Source organism: Manis javanica, chromosome 2, assembly GCF_040802235.1.
Source record: "Manis javanica isolate MJ-LG chromosome 2, MJ_LKY, whole genome shotgun sequence".
NCBI lineage: Eukaryota > Metazoa > Chordata > Mammalia > Pholidota > Manidae > Manis > Manis javanica.
The window spans coordinates 30,468,865-30,489,349 of NC_133157.1; the positions used below are offsets into that span (position 1 = coordinate 30,468,865).

The 20,485-nt window shown below is 38.1% G+C and overlaps 2 protein-coding genes across 14 annotated transcripts in view; one reads left to right on the top strand and one right to left on the bottom strand.

The window, feature by feature from the left end:
• ERP44 (endoplasmic reticulum protein 44) overlaps nt 1–1,138 on the top strand; it is a 109,923-nt gene extending 108,785 nt beyond the window's left edge. For both annotated transcript variants that reach the window (XM_037003933.2, XM_037003938.2), the window contains one exon: nt 203–1,138. In XM_037003933.2, the coding sequence (XP_036859828.2) occupies nt 203–304 (102 nt within the window). In that variant the 3' untranslated portion in view covers nt 305–1,138. The remainder of the gene's footprint in view (nt 1–202) is intronic.
• The window catches only part of STX17 (syntaxin 17), a 135,596-nt gene that overhangs the window by 39,692 nt on the left and 75,419 nt on the right, over nt 1–20,485 (bottom strand). For 5 of the 12 annotated variants that reach the window (XR_001853654.3, XR_005057422.2, XR_012127100.1 and 2 more), the window contains exons 7-12: nt 14,698–14,784; nt 13,707–13,941; nt 6,681–6,761; nt 6,128–6,288; nt 4,248–5,408; nt 1,535–2,819 (exon numbers count right to left, since the gene is read on the bottom strand). Coding sequence is in view for 2 of the 12 variants with exons in the window: in XM_073227086.1 (XP_073083187.1) it covers nt 2,785–2,819; nt 6,681–6,761; nt 13,707–13,941; nt 14,698–14,784 (438 nt within the window). In the remaining 10 variants the exon portion in view is untranslated. Of the gene's footprint in view, nt 1–1,534; nt 2,820–4,247; nt 5,409–6,127; nt 6,289–6,680; nt 6,762–7,336; nt 13,942–14,697; nt 14,785–20,485 lie in introns of those variants that run through there. The other 7 variants (XR_001853655.3, XR_012127098.1, XR_012127093.1 and 4 more) reach the window with 6 other exon arrangements.

The window sequence follows — 20,485 nt, forward strand, 5'->3', positions numbered from 1 at the left end:
CCCTGGAGAATCTGAGTAAGAGCATTTGAAATGGGGAAACCAAGATTTCAATCTTAACTCTTGGTTTTGGCATCCAGTTAGCTATCTTTTATTATTAAGCAAATAATTATAGGGTAACTATCATTCATTTAATACTCTTATTAAAATATTATAACTCCATAAAATATATTGATATAAAAATGTTCTATTCTTTCTCTTATAGCAAGTCCAAGATGTAGCAAGCAGTCCACCTGAGAGCTCCTTCCAGAAACTAGCGCCCAGTGAATATAGGTATACTTTATTGAGGGATCGAGATGAGCTTTAAAAACTCAGACAATTTGCAAGCCTTTCAAACAGCAGCATCAACTTACGTGGTGGAAATAGTAAACCTATATTTTCATAATTCTACGTGTATTTTTATTTTGAATAAACTGAAAGAAGTTTTGTGTTTTTAATTTTTTTTCTCCCCCTGACTCAAAATGCATTGTCATTTAATATAGCCTCTTTTTAAAAATCTGCTAGGTTAAAAAAAAAAAATCAGAGGCCTATCTTTGCTTTAAATCTGTCCTGTAAAATTTTTATAACTCAAGTGGAAGGTGACCAGAAGCATACCATTAACTTGCACTGCTAGGTTAGGGAGGACTTAGGGATATTTCCTGTGTAGTATGTGCTTTTCTTTGCATATAATCAGTTCTGTTGATATTTTCGTTATCACATTTCTCAAAGCTAAGGGGGTATATATTCTGGATACTTGCGGGGGGGAATAAATTAAAATTTTCACACTGTGTACTGTGTTTTACTGATTGGTCAGATATTGCTTATGAAAATTCCATAGTGGTATTTTTTTTGAATTCTTAATGTGTAACTTATACTATGAAGAAGAAGAGGAATGCCACAGCCACAACATTTGGCAGGAACTGTCCTTCCTTAAGAATAAGAAAAAGAAAAGTGTTGTTAAATTTGTGTGTTTGTCTAACAAAGTGGCATGGATGGCATTTAAAATTTTGATTATACCTAAATCTGGGAAAGGGAAATACTAGTGGAGCAGATTACCAGTATTATTGAACTAGATGACTTTTAAGCTTCCTCCTATCATGACACTTCATTTTCCAAAGACAAAAACCTGCAGAGAAATTGTATTAAAATAATTGTAACCTTCTGTCTTGTAGAGTCTTGTTATAGTTGAATAGATCAAAAAGACAATAAGGCACATAGTTTTTTTTCCCATTGTAAAATTGTTAGAGGACCTGTTCTCTCTAGATTCCCTAGGCTTGCAGTGTATAGTCAAATGGGTCCCTGTGCCAGGCTTCAGTACTGCCAGGGAACAAAACCAGAGGGAGAAGACCCTCAGTGTCATATCAGGAAGCCCAATGCCAGGGGACAGGTTCAAAAATGACTTTCCTCTGGGCCTGGGTTGGTGCTATAGGCCAAGAGTCATTTTATACTTGGAGTCTAAGTCAATCCCAATTTGGGGACAGATTATTTTTAAGCTCAAAAGGCTGATATGTGCCATTATATGTAGTATGTAATATATGTAACATCTTCCAATTCTTTTAAAATAAAGTGAATATTTATAATGGATATTTAATGATTTTTATTTTTAAAAAATCAGCCTAGGATTCTTATGCATGAAACCCATCATTTCATTCAGAATAGGTGTTGTTAATAAGTGATAAGGGGCATGTTTAGTATATTTTACAAGGTTGTTAGAACTGGAAAAGCAGGACAGAGCTCCCTAAAGGTTGGGCCTGAATTCTGTTCTCTTCATTGCTTTTAATTAATAACTTTTAAATTAGAATTGTAGCCTTCAGGTCAGAGGATGGACCAAATCTGAGACACTCAGAATAAAAATTCACAAACATTCAATAAGCTAGCACAAAACCAAAAGTACCATATGCATTTTGGCTATAATAAATCTATAGTCCTGTAAGTGGCTTTCAAAAAGTAAAAGATAACACTGAAGTATTGGGTTGCAGAGAGCTGGCTTGAGAGTAGTTAGGAAAAAGGGCTCAAGTAGTACATGTTCACTGTGATCTAAGATAATGAGTGGCTATTTAAAAAGTAAGTGGATTTGGGGCTGTGCTGTTTAGCATTTGTGCATATTGGGACTCAGGCTCTAACCCTGCCACTATCATTGTCTTCTCTAGACTGTGCAGCCACTGAGGGCAAGGATACTGAAATTTATGGCTATATCTCCAGGGTCTAGCACTTCTGAATACCTAGTAGTGATCATCAAATGCAAAGTGACCTTGGTAATTTTTGTAGCCCTGAAGCGCTTAGTACTCATAGGACTTGGTGCACAATTTTATATAGAGTCATTAACAAGATCAAGTGTAAAACAGCAAAATGCATGAGAAAAAACAAGTTCTTGCCATAGGGCTAGTGCATGGAGAGGGTTGGGTGGGAGGAGGAGGCCTGTGGCTAGGGAAATGAGAAAGGAAGTTGGAGGAAGACACAGGAACTGATTGTACAGGGCCTTGTATGGCGCACTAAGGGCTTTGTGCTGGCTCTCACAGGCAGTAGAGATCCATCAACATTTTTTTTTTTTTAAACAGGGAAGTATGTTCATACTTAAGTTTGAGAAAGAATACTGGGGCAACAGGTGTAGGTATGATAAAATGAGTCCAGCAGAGGAGAATGGCCAGACCGAGGACATTAACAGCAGAGACAGCAAAGATGTAAATACCATAGGGATTTGTCACCAGCTAGATGTACAGAGAGAACTTCAGTCATCTGGAACTCACAATTTCGAATTCTTCCCCTCTGAACCATGAAACAGACTATTACAGGTGAAGTCTTCTCACTTTATCCAATCCTACTCTGGGCCTCAGGCTTGTCAGCTGTGGAGAGAGGGGATTTAAGACTGAGAACACAACTGAGTCACAAAATCAAAATTAGAAGCAGTCCCTTGTGTTTATCAGCCCATTACCTTTTCTAGTTTTTCAAAAATTGTTCTAGTAGTGAGAGAGGGACCATGAAAGAATGAAAATTTTCTTTAGATGAAATTCTGAACTTAAAAAAAAAAAGTTAAATGAATCTAGAAAGGATGTTAGAGAATGGGCATCTAAAGCATCTCACAGAGAGTTCTCTGCCGAAGTTGTCAGAGATCACATACAAAGGAAGGGAAAACTTGCATAGTAAAGGTCAAAAAAAGGAGAGTGAAATAGAAATAGTGTTTAAAATGTTAAAGCTCAGAATGAGCTTAAGTTTGCAAAAAACACAATTGCCAAGAATGCGTTAAAAAAAAAAGGGGGCAAAAAGAAGAATGGATAAAGAAGTATAATGGGTTAACAATCAGGAAAAGCAGAATAACTCAATTTTTATTTTCTCTGACAAGGAGATTTGGTCTGGCTGGACACAAGATGACAAAAACCACAAAAATGAGAAGTAAAATCTTGCCACAATTAAATAATTTCAGGACCTTAAGTCCCAACTTTGGCATCCCTGAGAGCTGCCAGAAATTGCAAATGCTTTTTCGTTAGCAGCTATTAAGTTTTTTTTGAGAAACCACGGAGAACAAAGTGACAAGGATGGAAATGGACAAAGAGTATTCCAATTTTCAAAATTTTAGGTTAAATGGCATTAGCTATTTTTCTAAATAAAACATGAGCCAAACTGAAATGTTAGTAGTCTCTATTTGAGGGAAGATTTAAATAGGTATAAAAAATAAAACAATTTTAAAGCCCATTATTTAAAGACCCTGAAGACAAGTTGTTTCAGGATTAAAATTGTCTTATGTGGAATATAATTGTTTTATGTGTTAATTAAAAGTTGGATCGGACCTCTGCTTGGTAACTGTTTTTTAGATGTGTTTGAATTTTTGTATGTATTTCCAAGTAATAAAACTATATTTATAAAATATTTCTATATTTGAGACTTTTTGCTAATTCAATTTATAAAATCATATTGTGAACATTTTACTCACTTCATATCAGAGTTATAAGCATTTCTAGTTTCAAAGTTACTTTTTAGATTTAGTTGTATTTGAATCAGAATGGGAAGCTATCTGAATCCATGTGTTGAATACTCAAACCCAGCCTTTAGTTGAACTGCCAGAGCTCCCTTCTACAGAGCACATTGGGAAAGGGTTGGCCTATCCTTAGTTAAGTTCTGGAGTCACTGCAAGAGAAAAAGTGCAGCTTACAAATTGCTTCTCTAAAATTGCCTCCTTCCCTTCCTTTTCCCCTTCCCCTATATTGCCTAGTAAATTCCTTCTATGCCCAGGACAATCATCACCCCCGTGGTCCCACAGCTCTTTATGTACCTACCCAGTCTAATACGAAGTTGGAAGTGTATCTTTTCCTTATCACCACGTGAATGCCCTGGGAGCAGGGATTCCTCTATCTTTATATTCCTGGAAACCTAGAGCACTGTAAGTGATCAATAAATCTTGATGGGAAAAAAAGGCCAAATCACATAATAAATAATGAACAAATGAATGAATAAAGGACAAAGCATCACCATAACCGGAATAGGCTCTGCGGCTCAACTGTGAATCCCAAGTATCTGATGTCTAGTCACCTTTAATCCTATATCCTAAATTGGATATGGAGTCCTGAAAGTTGAAGCTTAGAATGAAATCGTAAATCAACTCAGAGATACGTAACTATCAGAATGACACTTGGAGTGCCCTCTTGGATAATGCAGTCTGCAGAGGTGCTGGGGACTTTCCGGTGAGGACTACAGGTTTTCTGTGAGGTAAACGTGCTTAGTCACAGCCTTGTGGGAGAAGAGACTAGTGAGCTGACAAAATACGATGTATGATTTACAAAACACCATACATTTTTTATCTACTATTGCCAGGCTGAGGATACAACAGTGAACAAGAGATTGCTTCTACTTGTCATGGAGCTCAAAATTGAGTGAAGGAGCAAAATAAGTAGAAACATGATCATAACAGAACGTTGTAGGTGCTATGCTGAGAGCTAACCACAGGGGGTAAGGATGTGTGTGTACAGCCGTGGGAGCCCCGGGAGCCTTCCTACGGGAAGTGGGGTTTTAGGAACAGAAAGAGCTACTCTTTCCTAAACAGGCTCCTTTCCCCTCCGCGAGAATTATATTAATACAGGCTGTCATTACTCTCTATTGTAACAGCAAACCGCTGTGAGATACGCCACTGGTTGCTTCTCTCCCAACTCAGAGCCACTCAGGTAGGTCCTGGACTTGCTGTGCTGTCCTGTGCTTGCTTGTTGGATGAGTGCCAGGGAGGGAGTCGTACGCCCACTCTCTTGATGCTGTGGGTAAACTTGCCAAGGTGGGATTAGACCGATCATACGTACTATGATTGGGAAGGAGCCTAGAGCAGGGCGCCCCTGGCTATGCACAGTGAGGAAACAGAACACCTACCCTGACTACCAATTCTTCACGTCTTCATAATGTGCATGGCTTTCTGATTGAGAGATGGTGTAATGGTCCATTTCAGGAATTTTCTAGAATTAGAAGGTAAATTCTCTGGTCTGTGGCTTCTGTAATCCAACTTTACCCCTTAACAAATTAGACTTTAGTGCAAGCTCAGTGCTCTGGCTCCTTGTTTCCTGATTCCACAAAGATTACTGGTAGTACTTTACATCTACAGTTCCCACTGGCCTTATGATGTCTTTATATGAGCCTAGAAATGGTAAATTCTTTTAAACCACACATGCCTTTTTTTTTTGAACTCCACATTTGTCTTCATTGCCCTTCTAGCAAGGGTGAGCATGTAATTTTTTCATTCAAACCAGGACATTTGAGAATGAAAGGGAGCATTAGTAATCATTTCACCAGGACAACAGATATAAATCAAGACTGTCCTGGAAACTGGAATGTATGATCACCCTACTCCTAACCAGATCTCACACATTTTCATGTTTGGCTATCATTCTCAATAGAGATGAAAAAGGTTCACCTTCTACCAGGTATCTGTCATTACTATCACCTTCTTAACAGCTTTAAAAAAAAATCATTTTAAGAATTTTTGGTATTTTTATCAAGTCTGATCTCAGTTTAGATATCTCCCTAATATATTATTCATGTAGGTACATGATACTTTTTAATTCATGTGCCTTTCCTTTAAGCTTTGGGAAAAAATAATAGTAATGATTACAGTAATAATAATAGGAACTAAGATTTGTACAGTTACTATAATCCAGGCACCATTCTAGGCACTCACCATGTATCATTTCTTTTAATCTTCGTGACCACCCTGGAAGACGGCCAAGGTACCCATGCGGAAGGGGAGATGCAAGGAGGGGAAGGCTAAGAAGTCCTGAGTTTTCTGACTCACACCCTAACCCAGATAAATAAGCAGCAATCTGTTATGAACAATTAAACCTAGAGAGGAAAGAAAGGGAACGAACATCTGTGGAGGATTAGTAAGTACCAAGCACTTTATTCCTTTCATTCCTTTCAACTCACTGAGAGACTGTTTACTGGAATAAGGACATGAACCTGAGTATTAGAAACCATGGTTCCAATCCTGTCAAATGCATACCTCTTAACTTCAGTCCTATCCTTGCCTAATTCCAACCTCTGCTTGCCTGATAGAGCAAACACTCGGCCATCAGATTGTAAATCATTCTTGGGTCCCTACTATTCTGACTCCACCAATCCTATGGTAAAACAGAAGATAAACCCAGTTTTTTCAAATCATTTCTTCAATGACGCAGGTCCTACATCCTCTCTTACAAGTCATGACTTAATTGGAAAGAGAGAAATATCTTTACCTCCAAATTCTGAAATTTTCAATTCAGGACTTTCAAGTCCTAGAGATGTTTTCCAGATTTCTTCTGTTGCATCATTCATTCCTATGTTAATATACAAAAGTGAGTACTGAGCACAGGTGCAGCATATCTTAGAAAGCTTGTTCACATTTCAGTACATATCCCTGAAAGATGGTGGAATGCACATGCATGACCTCCTCACTTATCATCTGGGAGTAGCGAGTGTGTAGTTTCTTCCCCTTCTCCTCACTAGACCTCATGCCATGGAATACTCCAAGCAGCAGAGGAGATGGTACCTGCCCCGAAAGAAGTTTATAATCTAGTTAGGGAGATCACACCACCACAAATAAAAAATTATGTACCTATGAATTTGTAACAAATTGCCATGTTAGCCACAAGTGAAAATGGAGCCACTGAATTGCAGTGGTCAAGAAATATTCATTTAGAGGCTGAAAACTGGAGCATGAAGGTTTAGACATTAAAAGGTAAACTTCATGACTTCTCAGTGGGTTCCAATAAATATTCATTGAATGAATGGGAGGATAGGAAGAAAGCAGGTATTCAATATTATGTAGGGGATTTCACAGTAGAGAGGCAAGAAAGCACAAATAATTTCTTACATGTGGGAAAGGAAAGCAAATTGCCAAATACACCAAGAACCCAGGCAAATGTGAGGTTTATTACTAACTTCTCTGGAACAAGGGCAAAAATGAAGAACTCCAAGAGGTATAACTGTCTTATCTGATACAAAGCAATATATTAATTCCTTTAAACAAAGAATATATAAAATCACTCCAGTATTTTACATCTACCCAGCTTCATCATTCAAAGCATGTAATTCCTTGGTTTTCTCTAAGCACACTATGCTCTCTCTTGATTCGAACCCTTCATACATGCAATTCCTCTGCCGCTTGAAAGCCCACAAGTCCTACTTTAGTCAGGCACATTCTTCAGGGCACTGAGTGCTCAACTACCCTGCTTCACAGAGCCTTCCCCTTCTTTTCCAGGCAGAGCTAGTCAGTCCACTCTGTGCCCTCATATTACTTTGTTCAGTCCTCCCTGAGGGTCCGTACACACTTTACTGTCATTTCCTTGCTTTAGGTATCTAAATTCATTAACTGGGATGGTGCGCAAAGGTAGATTCTATAGATCTAATATTTCTCTATGTATGGCCTTGGCGCTCAAACACACAACAGGCATTCAGTTAAACGTTGAATGAGTGACTTTATTGCATGTTTCCTTATATAAGCACCACTCAGCAACATAATCGAATTCAGTAAGCTTTACAGAATTTGTAGAAATTCTCATCATTGGACCTTTTCTTGTGCTGACCCTTGCTAACACCAAGAGTTTAACAATAAAATGGAAAATATCTGTAGGGGGCTTAATTAAGGAAACCCAGGTAAACATCTTTTTAGTGACTAACCTTAATACAAGAAAATCTCAAGTACTTGAGAAATGTATGGGTAACGTACTATTGAGTATTTTTCTCAAATATTTATAAGTCCAGCTTCTCACAGGAGATGGACAATGGCCCATTCAAGGCTGGAGTATCTATGCTGCAGAAGAAAACTCCTCATGCTTTGTCTATCAGGTGCACAGGTGACAAGACTGACATTGTTCTGGAGGTTACGAAATTGAATGCAATTTCTTCTGGAAGAACACAGTATTTCTTTTCCTTAGAAAATAACTTCTGGCTTGTTCAAGAGCTTAAAAAATCTCAGCTGACTGGTTTCACAAATTCTATTATTACATTAATTATTTTAGTCTGGAAAAATATAAGCAGAGCTCATTACTAGGTCGCACCTTCACCAGAGCAAAACCATAAAATCATTTTTGTGGACTATCTGATTTTCAGTGGCATTGTCAGATGGCGAGCAGTGAGTTTGAAGAGATAAAGCTGGGGACAAAATATGGAAGGCCATGAATGCCAACCTAAGGGATTTGAACTTTATCAGGCATTCACTGGGAGCCACAGAAAAGATTTCAGCAGACCTGGTTTTCCTTCCTGCAGCAATGATGGGAGGAATGGCTTAAAGTTAGTGAAGATGAGTTAGGAGGTGTGAGGTAGTAGTCTGTACTAGAGTGATGACCATGAATACAATTTAAAATAGATGCAACTAACATTCAGAGAATTGAGAGGACCCAGTGAGAGGACAGATATAAAGAATGGAGGATGCCAAGTTGGTCACCACTAAGGTTTATGGTTGGGGAATCTCTGGCTGGAACAGGAGAAGGCAGCCACCCCTGACAAAACGCTCAATACAGGAGACAAAGCCAAAACTAGAATTTGATCTCCTGATTCCCCATCCAATTCTCTTTCCACCATAGCTACTGCCTGATTTGGAGTGCTGAAGCTGGTCTGGAGGACCACAAGCCTCGGCGGGCAGCCCGACATGGCATAACAAAACACTCAGTTAAATTACTTTGAGGATTTTTTTTTTTTAGATGATGGTTATAATTCTAGCTTTTGTGCTAACTGGCTTTGATTTGGGGCAAATTATTTGCCTTTGACACCTTTTACATTTTTATTTCAATTTATTTCTTTTGTTAATATTGCACAGATGTATTTCTTGACCCCTCAAATAATTTTCTTCGATGACAGCAATATGGGTAACATGTAGAACTTTTACCATTGATTATTTACAATACCCAAGAAGTCTCTCTGTAAAAGTGTCAAATTACTGAATATAAACAGTGAGAACCACTGTTAGAAACAAAATGTAGTGTTAATAAAAACACAAACAGAACCTGAACTGTTTATGTCCATTTAGGCCAGCAAGAAGCTGCCCTTTTATTAGGCCTCTGACTACTTAAGAACATTGTCTAACATTCATAAGTACTTAAGAGCCACAGCCATGTTATACTTTTTTTTTTACAAGAGAAAAAAATGTCCTATTTCACAGGAGAACTTCTCCCCAGGCTTTTTTTCATTTTCCCCACAAAAGATTTCATATGGCAGCAATGAAGGGCAAGGGGGACCCTAAGGAAGACCTTTCAATTTTAAAGTTAACTAAAACATGGCTTGGTTTGGTTTCTGTACTTTCACTGGAGAAAAATGTTGCATGCTATGTATTTATATCTCAGGTTTCCTCAACTTCCTGTGATGGTATTACCAGTATTCAATCCTTACCCCTGGGCAAACCAGTTATGGCACTTACAGGCAGGCAGGCAACCCAGAGAGGAAGGGTTTTGGACTCCTGGGATTCTTTGACAGCACTCAGCTTCAGTCTGACCTAAAAGTTCTTGCTCCAGGAACTCTGGTGAGCAAAGCCCTATCTGAGAATCCTTAGGTCACGGGCTCCAGCATAGGTGGGTAGGAGAACTAAGCAAGAAGAAGAAAAGCAAAACTGAGGAAGGGAGGAGAGGTCACAAGGACAAAAGAGTGCAGAGTCTGTGCCTGATAAACACTGAGATGGCTTTTTTATGTGATTTGCAAAATGTCTCTGGAGGCAATTCCAAAAGAAGAGTTTCAAAAATGTTCCAAGCGATACTAGCATCACTATACTAAGTGCGTGGCTCCCCAAGGGTACTATTTTAAAGATAATAATCACTTGATTTGATAGTTATGAGAGATTTGTTTTAAAAAAACATTAGAGTTTATATTTTTAATTAAATATAAAAAGCACTGTTTAAGTGATGGCTCTAACCCATGAGTATTATCAAGAATATAAAGAAGTTTGTAGGATGTATGGGTAAAATGGGAACAGTTTTAATTTTATAATCTAAGGACTAAATTCACGAGAAGGTATTGGCTATTGTTAAAAACTGAGGTTGCCAGACACTTCATGAAAGAGATTTAAAAAAAAAAGTATAAATGAATGACTCACATCCATTTTATATATAGAAGCAGCATAATATGAGAGTAAAAGAAGTTTTTGTAGTTCAACAAACCTAGGATTCTGGCTTCACCCTTTTGTAGTTGAACAACCCTCTGCAAATTATTTAACTTCCCTGAGACTCATTTATTGTACCTGTAAAATGCCTCGTGAAGTGCCTGGCAACTAGAACATATTCAATAAATATCAGTTCTTCTATAAGTGTGTTTTTATTTTCAAACTAAGGGTTGCAACCCATGGAGATGATGAAATAAATTTAATAGGTTGCAACCAGTATGTTTTAAAAACTGAAACAATAAGTGTTGTTCCATTTATGCATATGCTAAGTTTTGACATAAGTGCATTTTTTTACTCTGGTTTATAACCAAAAAGTTTCAAAGTCTCTACAGAGAATTTCTCAGATTATTTTATCAAAAAATCTTTAGGAGGGCTGCCTTTATCCAAATGAGCCTCTATAAATTTTAAGAACTTAAGGTGATCTTTACCTTCTAACTTGTTGGAGTAAAAATAAGACATGAATCATTGAGAAGATGAACTTAATGTGATACTGGAGGGCATTAAACGTAATTTTAAGATTGGCTGTGTCATACTGACTATTTTATACTTCAAAATATTTTAATGTTTATAGGTTTATACCATTTATAATCAAGTTGACGAAGCACTTCTAGAAATTTCTACAAAAAGTTGGCTATTAGGTTCTATTATCAGGATATTAAATACAATTTCTAAATAACTTTAAATTACAAAAATTTTTAAAAGGTCTGTAACTTGCCCAAACATGAAGACTGCTAGAGTAATATTCCAATCTTGATGAGTAGTAAAAATCAAAGGCCTGTATGAACACATACAATGGTGTCTCCTACTGGCTTTAGTAAACATGAGATCCCCAAACAAACTATAAGCTTCAATTACAGGCCTCTTCTCTCCTTCAGGGGTCCTGATGTAAAACCAACCTGATAGTGGTAATAAGTGCCTAGTGCTGTTAAAACGGTGGGCTAAAAAAAGCATAGCCAATTTTGAGTTGGCAGAGTAGGAATAATATACAGTGATGAAGATTAGACCATGCTGAAGGGCAGAACACTAGAAATTACAAAATTAAGTGATATGCCTGAATCTTGATGTAACTTTATCTTAAATTTATAATTTTAGCTGAACAGGGCAGATTGGCCATTACTAGAATCACCCACAGGACTGAAGTTTTGGAACTTTGTTTTAAATAACACCCCAGGTGAACTGGATCCTCATTCTGGTTTGAACACCCTGTGTTAAAGGGACAAGAATCAGAAAATAGAAAAAAGATAGACTTCAAAAATTATCCCAACCTTACAGGTACCCAGGATCAAATTGTGGGTCATAATCTGACACTTATTCAAAGTACTTCCTTCCTGGTAATATATTAAAGATACAAGTCAGCAGGTAACAATAATTGCTATTTTCCAGTTATTTAATGACAGTAAGAAATGGTGCTCTCTCATTGCAATTCATTGGTGAGAGTCAATAGAGTATCAACGAGAAAGGTCTCCTCAGATACAGAAGTAAAAGTAGCAATCAATAAAAGTTATTAAGAGTAAACTCAGCAAGAGAGAACTGATAAATCACTGAACTGCCTGATGAATCTGGCTCCTGAGCAGAGACAGCTCACACCTTCTGTGGTGCGGGTCCCCACTCCTCTGTCCTCAGAAAAAGAGCAAAGAGTAAGGCAAAAGGTGGTTCCTTCCTATTTCAGATGAGTTGGGGATACAGGATGAGGCTGCCTGTAATCTTAAATTCCTTTTTCTAAATTTAAATCATCTTGCTATTTAAGATAGACATTTGGCTGGGCTGGGCTCTACTTGCTGTTAATGTCAAGTGTTGGGATTAGCACCACAAATCCTTCATCAGAACTGAGTCTTGGCACTAGGCGTTGTCCATCATCTTGTATGTGAGAAAAGGCAAGCAAAAATGCCATTCTTGGGAAGAAATAGCAGCTGTGAAGAGAGAAGGAAAGCACAGGAGACTGCCAAGCCTGGTGAAAAGGATGGTAGCAACACAAGTGAGGTAGAAAACTAGTTCTTTTCTCCCCCAAGGGTCAGATGAAAAGACTTCGGGTCCAGAGATGCCCTGTGTGGCAGGTACACCAGCCCCTGAAACTGGAAGATGCCCCAAGAAATAATCTGGTATGTCCGCCCCGTTTATTTTTATCTCAAACTCTAACAATGTTGGTATTTGGAGATTTCTTTATCTTTTCTTTTTCTGTTCTTTTTCCTTCTTTCTTTTTCTTTTTACTTAGAGGTTATAGGAAAGGATGAACAGAGGTGGGAGATACAAGAAAGCAGTTTATGAGAAAAGTCCTCATTACACCTAGGTAGAATTCAGAGAACTTCTCAGAATTACGAGGGAGGGAAGGCAGAGGGAACTAGACCCTGGAGGTGTTCAGAGACAGGTTGACCGAGCAAGCTCGCTGACTGGCTTATAAGACCTCCTAACCCTTCGGATTCTGTGTTCTTTATTTAAAGAGAGGCAGAAGGAAGGGTTCAGAAAAGAAGAAAGTTTCATAAATGAACATATTTGAAAGAGAAGTTGGGTCTCTCTTTCCATTTTCTTATACTAGTAGTATCCTTCACCAGAAGATACAGGTAGACCAGACTGCAATAGGGTTTGCCAGATGGACTCCATTACATAGTTCGCCTATGCTCCTCACTAGATCCTGATTTCCCTATTGGATAAGAAAGGCTCCTGAACTCCCCATTCTTTTTTTTTGCTAACAGGCCTAAATAATCTCCTATATTTAGAAGATAAATTAGCATAGTTTAGAATATGCCTAGCCTGAGGATATCTAAGTCAGGGTTGTGGAAGAAATGGAAGAAACCATTCCTCTATAACCCAACATGACCACACATCTCATGTCCTTATCAAAGTTATGGTTCAGTTTTCACATCTGCAGCAGAAAATCTGCTCCCTGGTAGTCTTTAAGCTTTACTTGACAAACATTATACACCTCAGCCCAGGCTCCTCAACCTGTAACGTCTCCATTAACACCCGGCAAACAACAAAATTTATCCACTTATCACAGGTCAACCCCACTTGAGGGTCTACAGCCACTATCTTAACATAAACATGTTCCAAAAACTGACAGAGTGTCCAACAGCAGCAAAGGTCCTTATTAGGATAGACATGTTGGCACCAATAATGCTGAAGTTTGGTTCTTAACTGCATTTTTTATCAGTCTGGCTGGGAAGATCTGGACAGCTGGAAGCAAGCTTTTCCATCATTTTCTGTTTCCTTCTTTGTATCAATTTTCCACCTGTGAAGCCCAACACCCCACCACCAAGTGCAGCTGCAATTCCTGCCACTTTGAAGCCTGCGAGGAGGCCAATCGGACCCCCCACTACTCCTCCGATGAGTGCACCTGCCACAGGCAGAGCTGCCAGCTTGTATTTTGCAGCCTGCAAAAAAAGAAAAAAAAAATTCAATTTAGAAATTGAGTTGAGAATATCTGCCTGTGGTGATGTGCATTTTCCTCTCATTACTCCTGGCAATGCCACGTTGGCTCTTGGCACATAATTAACCTTAGAGACTATTGGGGGGTGGGAGGACCATGGGTAGAGAAAAGGACAAAGTATTCTACAGGTACTACAATTTCTCCAGATCTCAGAGATTAAAGGAATGAGCTACAAAGAGTAGACTGCTACAAATTGGTTTTACTTGCAAAAGAATCAATCCACTAACTATCCAATAGGCTTATTTAAATAGTTTCAGTAGCCACAGGTATCCCCAAAGCTTTTGTTGTACAGAAATAATTCTGTGCTGTATACTTGGGGTTAAAAGCAACATTATCTGGAAAATAGATGGTCCCACTTCATGAGGGCTGTTACATCTTACACTTTTGCCCCTACTGGTTTCTGGCAACCCTGTCTACTCCTCTCCCTGAACCTCTGCAAATATTTCCTTGTACAGCCAAATGCCTTATAGTGGGGTTTGGTTTATCATCTCTCTGAAAAAATTTCTCTCCCGACAGAATGAATCTCAGAGTAGAATATTATAACTGCCACTGATTTCTGGCACTACCTCTGTGTCATTTCTTCCTTATTTCCTTAATTGCTGGCTCCCTCAACATTAAAGAGAGCAGATCAATTGGGTTAATACTAGAGATTCCTGGGAGCCAGAGTGCCATTGATTTGTCAGCAGGAGCAGAATCTTACCTTCCCCAAGTTTTTGGTTCCCTCTTCAACATTCACAGCAGCTCTGTTGACATGGTCTTCAATGCTGTCAATCTTCTCCTGCTGAGACTAGATGCAAAGGAATTATGAGTGAGCGTTCCTGCTGGGGAGCAGCAGTCTGCCAATACACACTATTTTAATTCCTGTAATCAGGGCCCTTGTATTGCAGCCTTGCAGTCTTAATAGCAGTTCTTTAATAGCATCTGATAAACCATGTCGAAAGTACAAATTCGCTTGTCTGAAAAAAAGAGGGTTACTTAAGTATTAGGTAATAAAAGGGCGGCACCTTTATAGGAAAAAGCATCTCACACTAAAATTCATTCAAACATACAAACATATCATTCTCCAAATGACTCTACTTCCAGGAGAAAAATAAAATCAAAATAAGCATCTGTATTCCAGCTACATGCCAACTGCTAGAATAACTGTGAAATAATTTAACTTTAATCCTGAAGTTATTTGATTGGGGTTGATGAAAAAAAAAACAACAACAAAATTAAACAGAAAGACCTTCCTAATATTCGAAGATTCAGTTTACAACAGGCAAATTTGCCTTAGGAGTAAAAAAAAAGCCCTTGGATCCAGTAAATACAATTACTGTATCTTAGGAATAAGAATACAACATAGTTTGATCTACCATTGAAGTCTTTCCACTTGTGATATGCAATAGGGAGCAGTAAATGAATTTACTGTCCTGTGTTTCACACCTGTACAGTTTAAAACATTTTAAATTCTTAAGTTAAAATGTTTCAGATCAAATATATTAATAAAGCATTCTCCATAAAATGGTAACACCTGCACTGACACAGCAGAAACTGTGACTCATGGACTCTCTGGCTAGAAGGAATATTTAGGTCATTGACTACTATTTTCCCCTCAGATGTGTGAAGCCTCCCTACAATGTTTCTGACAAGTGGTTACTGAACCTCTGCTCAAACACCACCAGTGACAGGAACTCGTTATTTACTACAGGAACACATTCCCACTTTTAAGCAACTTTATTTAGACAGAATTTACATAGAATAAATTCTGCACCCATTTAAGGTATAATATGATGAGTTCGGACAAATGTATAAACCCATGTAAACACTATCACTTCAATATATAGAGCAGTTTTTCTAATTCACAGAAAAAAAAGAAGAGAATCCTTATTTGATTCCAGCTAAATACCAACTGCTAGAATGACTGTGAAGTAATTCAACTTTAATCCTGAAGTTATTTGATTGCCCTTATATAACTGACCTCTTCATTATACTGAAGTGGATCTAGCTAACAGTCTACTAATTCCAATCATCATTTCATTTGAGAACATGAAATCCAGACAACACAGCTCATTTTTTCCCACAGTTGCTTTCTATCAGCATTACTGACATTCATTCCCTTCTCATAAACCAAGTATGTACTTTTTCCGTTAGACCTCTGACGATACCCCTTCATTTTTAATAGTCTCCATCACTATCCTGACATCTCTAACACAACTCCTAAAAAAAGTCACTTATCACTTTTCCTTCTAACATCTCTGTCAGAGGCAAATACAAGAGTGTTTCCCACACTTGAGTTGTGCCAGAACCACCTGGAGGACTTCTTTAAACACAGAGTGCTGGATCCCACCCCCAGTTTCTGATGCAGTCAGCTTGGGGTGAGGCCTAACAATCTGCCCTTCTAATGAGTTCCTCGGTGATGCTGATGCTGCATGTCCATGGTTCTTGCACGTTAAAAATCACAAGTATATACATATCATGACAGGATTAAGGGCACAACCTTTGGTCAGATGTCCTATGTTCAAATCCCAGCACTATCTCTGTGTGCCCTTGGACAAATTATTTAAGTTAAGTGTCAGTATTCTCATCTGTCAAGTGAGGATAATGATACTTATACCACAAAGAGTTGAAGTGAGGATAAAATGAGAAAGTGTCTGTAGAGTATGCGGGGAAAATAGAACAAATCATCAGGATCTTCCCAAGAAAGCTTGGAACCCCCTTTTTTCTATTAAAAAAACTTATTAAACTTTCCCCTATCCTAGTTGCTTGAACATTCTAGGTCACCAAATAGTAGATCTCTCCTAGCATTCATTCATTCAGTTTTTACTTTCTTCAGACAATAAAACTTCTTTAATGTTAGCCTTCTTTTTCCAACCCATAGATGCCTAAGTGGCAGCACTTTTGTTTCTATTTGGAACATCCCCAACTGTTTCTATTTGGGACATCCCCAACACTTTCATTCTTGCCTGAGAAAGTCTATGTTAGCAGATAAAGCACAGGTATAAAACTATTCATCAACCTCCATATCTTAATGAGTTGAGGGGCAGAGAGAAAATAGCCAAAATGTCTCTTTTATTTTAGCCCTAAAATAATTCCATCAAGGAGGTGGAGGCTGACAGGATTACTGTCATCTCTATACCACAAGTGTGATCTCAAGGCCTTGGGAAAATATTATTTAATCCTCTTTTCTAAAAAAGTTGGATACTGCAGCTTTATGACTTTTTTTTTAAGTGAAACTTAAAATTAATTTAATGATTTCCAGCACTTGATGAGGCCTGTCTCACCTTTAGGAGTAATGAAACCTATAAGTACTTATTCACTCACCTCAGGGAGATCGCTTAAACATGGGTATGGCGATAAGGGACAGGGTGTGCCAGCCTCTATCCTGGGATCAACAGTCAGCCCTCAGTTGTGCAGACCTGCGTTCTTCTTCCCCTATTTTGCTTGGTTTGATTCCCAAACTTTGCTCATATCTCCAAATTCTGCTTCTTAAGTAAGAAGGACTCAGTAACGTGACAATTACATTAGGCAGCAAACGGATGCTTGAGTTGTCGATCACTGTCCATAGAATTCCAAACTAGATTCCATCCAGAGCTGAATCTGGTCACCATTTGTCCCCTACAGCCTTGGCTCCTTATGCTAGGTCAAACCTTCCCCAGTACTGGAAACCAAGCTCCTAACGGCAATGGAAGCAAGCGTTTCCACCATTTTCTGTTTCCTTCTTTGAATCAATTTTCTACCTGTGAAGCCCAACACCCAAGACTCCTCACTTCTCTCTACCAACTTCCTCTTTCTGTTTCTGATTAGCTTATGCTTGCTTTCATCTGCCTGGGCCTCCTCCCACACCTGATAATCTTTCAGCTCCCTTCCTGACATTTTATACTTTGGCACTTGATGTATCTTCTCAGCATCCCAGTAATAATGACTTAAACCATTTATGCAGGACACTGCAGTGTTTCTACTTTTTTAAAGGAAAAGAATTCTCAAAAGATTCTTAAGAAAATGTCTAGGGATTTCATTTTAAGAAACATTGAATTATCTGCCTGAGAAAATAATGGATCTTAATAAGCAAATTTACAAGCACCTAAAATTCTGAAGAAAATATGATTTATTAAGTAAAATGCAATTTGGATATTTAAAGTCAAAACTAATGAGGAATTGTTCTTCCCTCGAATGCCTGTTGTGGACACTTGGGGGCCCAGCACTCTCTGTATCATGCAATAGCAATGCATTCAACAAATCCATCCCTAAATCAATTTGCATCCATAAAAATGCCCTCCTTTGGAGAGTCTTCCTAGTAGTTGTACAGTTTTATTAATGTGCTGGGAACTATGGATTTCTTCAAGAAGCTAATTTTCCTTTATTCCTGACTCTCTAAATTCCAGCCAGCTCTCAAAGCCAGCTACAGTCTTAGATCTTGACCAGTCCAGATAACTTTGTGATATACTGGTTCTGAACTCCAAAGCTATGTAATCTATAAACCTTAGTCAGACTCAGTCATATACACAGCAAAGCTCAGAAACAAACATATACATACTATTGTCTACAGGCAGAGTACAGGATTATGTTGGCCTAGAGTAGGCAATAAGTAGAGTAGGTAAGTAGGATGTTGACACTAGGGGATTCAGCAATAGGGAAGGGACTGTAGGAATTATAGTACTAAAATGTGGTGGCAAAAGTGGAATTCTAAGCAAGGAGCCAAAGAGGGAATCAGACAAGGGAGTTACAAAAGCAGGAATGCAGCTGGTGTCAGTGGAAGGGAAAGGGATAGGAAGTAACAGACATTGTCTCATTTAGTCCTCCCATCAATTTTACAGAGCTCATTGTTGTCAAATAACACCCTGAAAGTCACATGAGTAATAAATAGAGGAATCTGATCTAATTCACTACAACCCAGTTTTTCATGCTTCCAAAGTAAAACTGGATTATAAAAGTCACAGGGAATAAGGTAAAAGGTGTAGACAAAACTGGACTAACAGCAAGGGTGACATGCTGTGGAGCAACTGGCCCAGAGCTCTTAATTCCCTTTGACTAAGAACTAGGGCTGGTTCAACAGTAACAAGAAGAGAAGAGAAGAGGTCACTCACAGCAAAAAAGGTTGAAGAAAAATGAAGCAGGTACCTAGGAGATATTAATTTATTAACATCTATTGGACCATACCAGGATCTCTCAATGGCTTTTTAGGTTCTTTTTTAATTGTGGTAAAAATATACATAAAATTTATAATGTTGACCATCTTTCAGTGTGCAATGCAGGGGCAGTAAGTACATTCACAATGTTGTGCAACTATCACAACTATCCTATAGATTCATTTTTTATACTATTCTCTGTTCCTCGTTGAGCTTATCATGGTACTACGCACATAGAAATTGCTTTAAAAATACATGGCTAATTTGCCTAGATACTATCATGTCCATGTGATGATAAGGAGAGGATGTGGTCACTCTGGTCAGTCATTTGGTGCCTAAATGGATCCTCTGTAAATCCTTGACCACATATGTGGTCATGAGAACTCAGTCACCCTGGGAATAGTAATCAGGGGTTCTCCTTTGAGCTTTTGCCAATAGCATTCTGTCTCATGTACTTAACACAAATTATTATAAATAGGACATTTGTATAGAGCTATGGCTATAGCCAAAGTTTTCCTGCATGAACCTTCCTTAGATAAGTGGCTAGGAGCTGCTTACTTAACCTAATCAGATATATAACTGTTAAATGGCCACAAACCCTTAAGCTTCCTTTCATGATCCTATCCAATTGTAAGGGAAATGTATTTGTCTTGCCTGAGAATTTTGCACATGTTTACCTGTATTTTTAAATCAACTTTACTGAGGTATAATTTATGTACAATGTATAAATTTTAATGTGTACATATTGATGACTTTTGACAAAAGTATATATTTGTGTAACCATACATGTATAGATTTTACAAACTGCATTAGATTAGAGATTATAAGTTATAATAATTGAATAATTTTTATTCTGAAAACAAATATTTTGGTATTCTTATTGCATCATTCCCTATTAAACATGCAAATATCTTACCAGATTATACAAATATCTAATCCAGGTATTGCCAACATTTTACTTCTTCTGCTTTGGAGACATCAGAAAAGGAAAATGCTTTAAACAATTTACTGTATTCAACTTTAGGCATTAGATTTCAAGAAAAAATCCACAAACAAGAAAACAAGCAGAGTAATGGGCTAGTACTGAAAAGCCTAGAAATCATATTCTAGGAAGAACACATTATAGAACCAAGGGTTAATTAAGAGAAGAAAATATGGTGAGGTGGGGTAGGGTAATAAAGGATAATGTTGGTCTTAATAAGTTCAAAACTTTATATGGAAAAGACAAAAATCGCTCAGTATTTGGCTTCAGAGGGCAAAAGTACCAGAGGGAAGTTACTATAGGGCAGAGTTTACTTTATCATGGGGAAGAACCTGTGTGAATTAGAGCCTGCTAAACGGAGAGGCTGAAGTACGGAGCATCGCCGCACCGTAACTCTC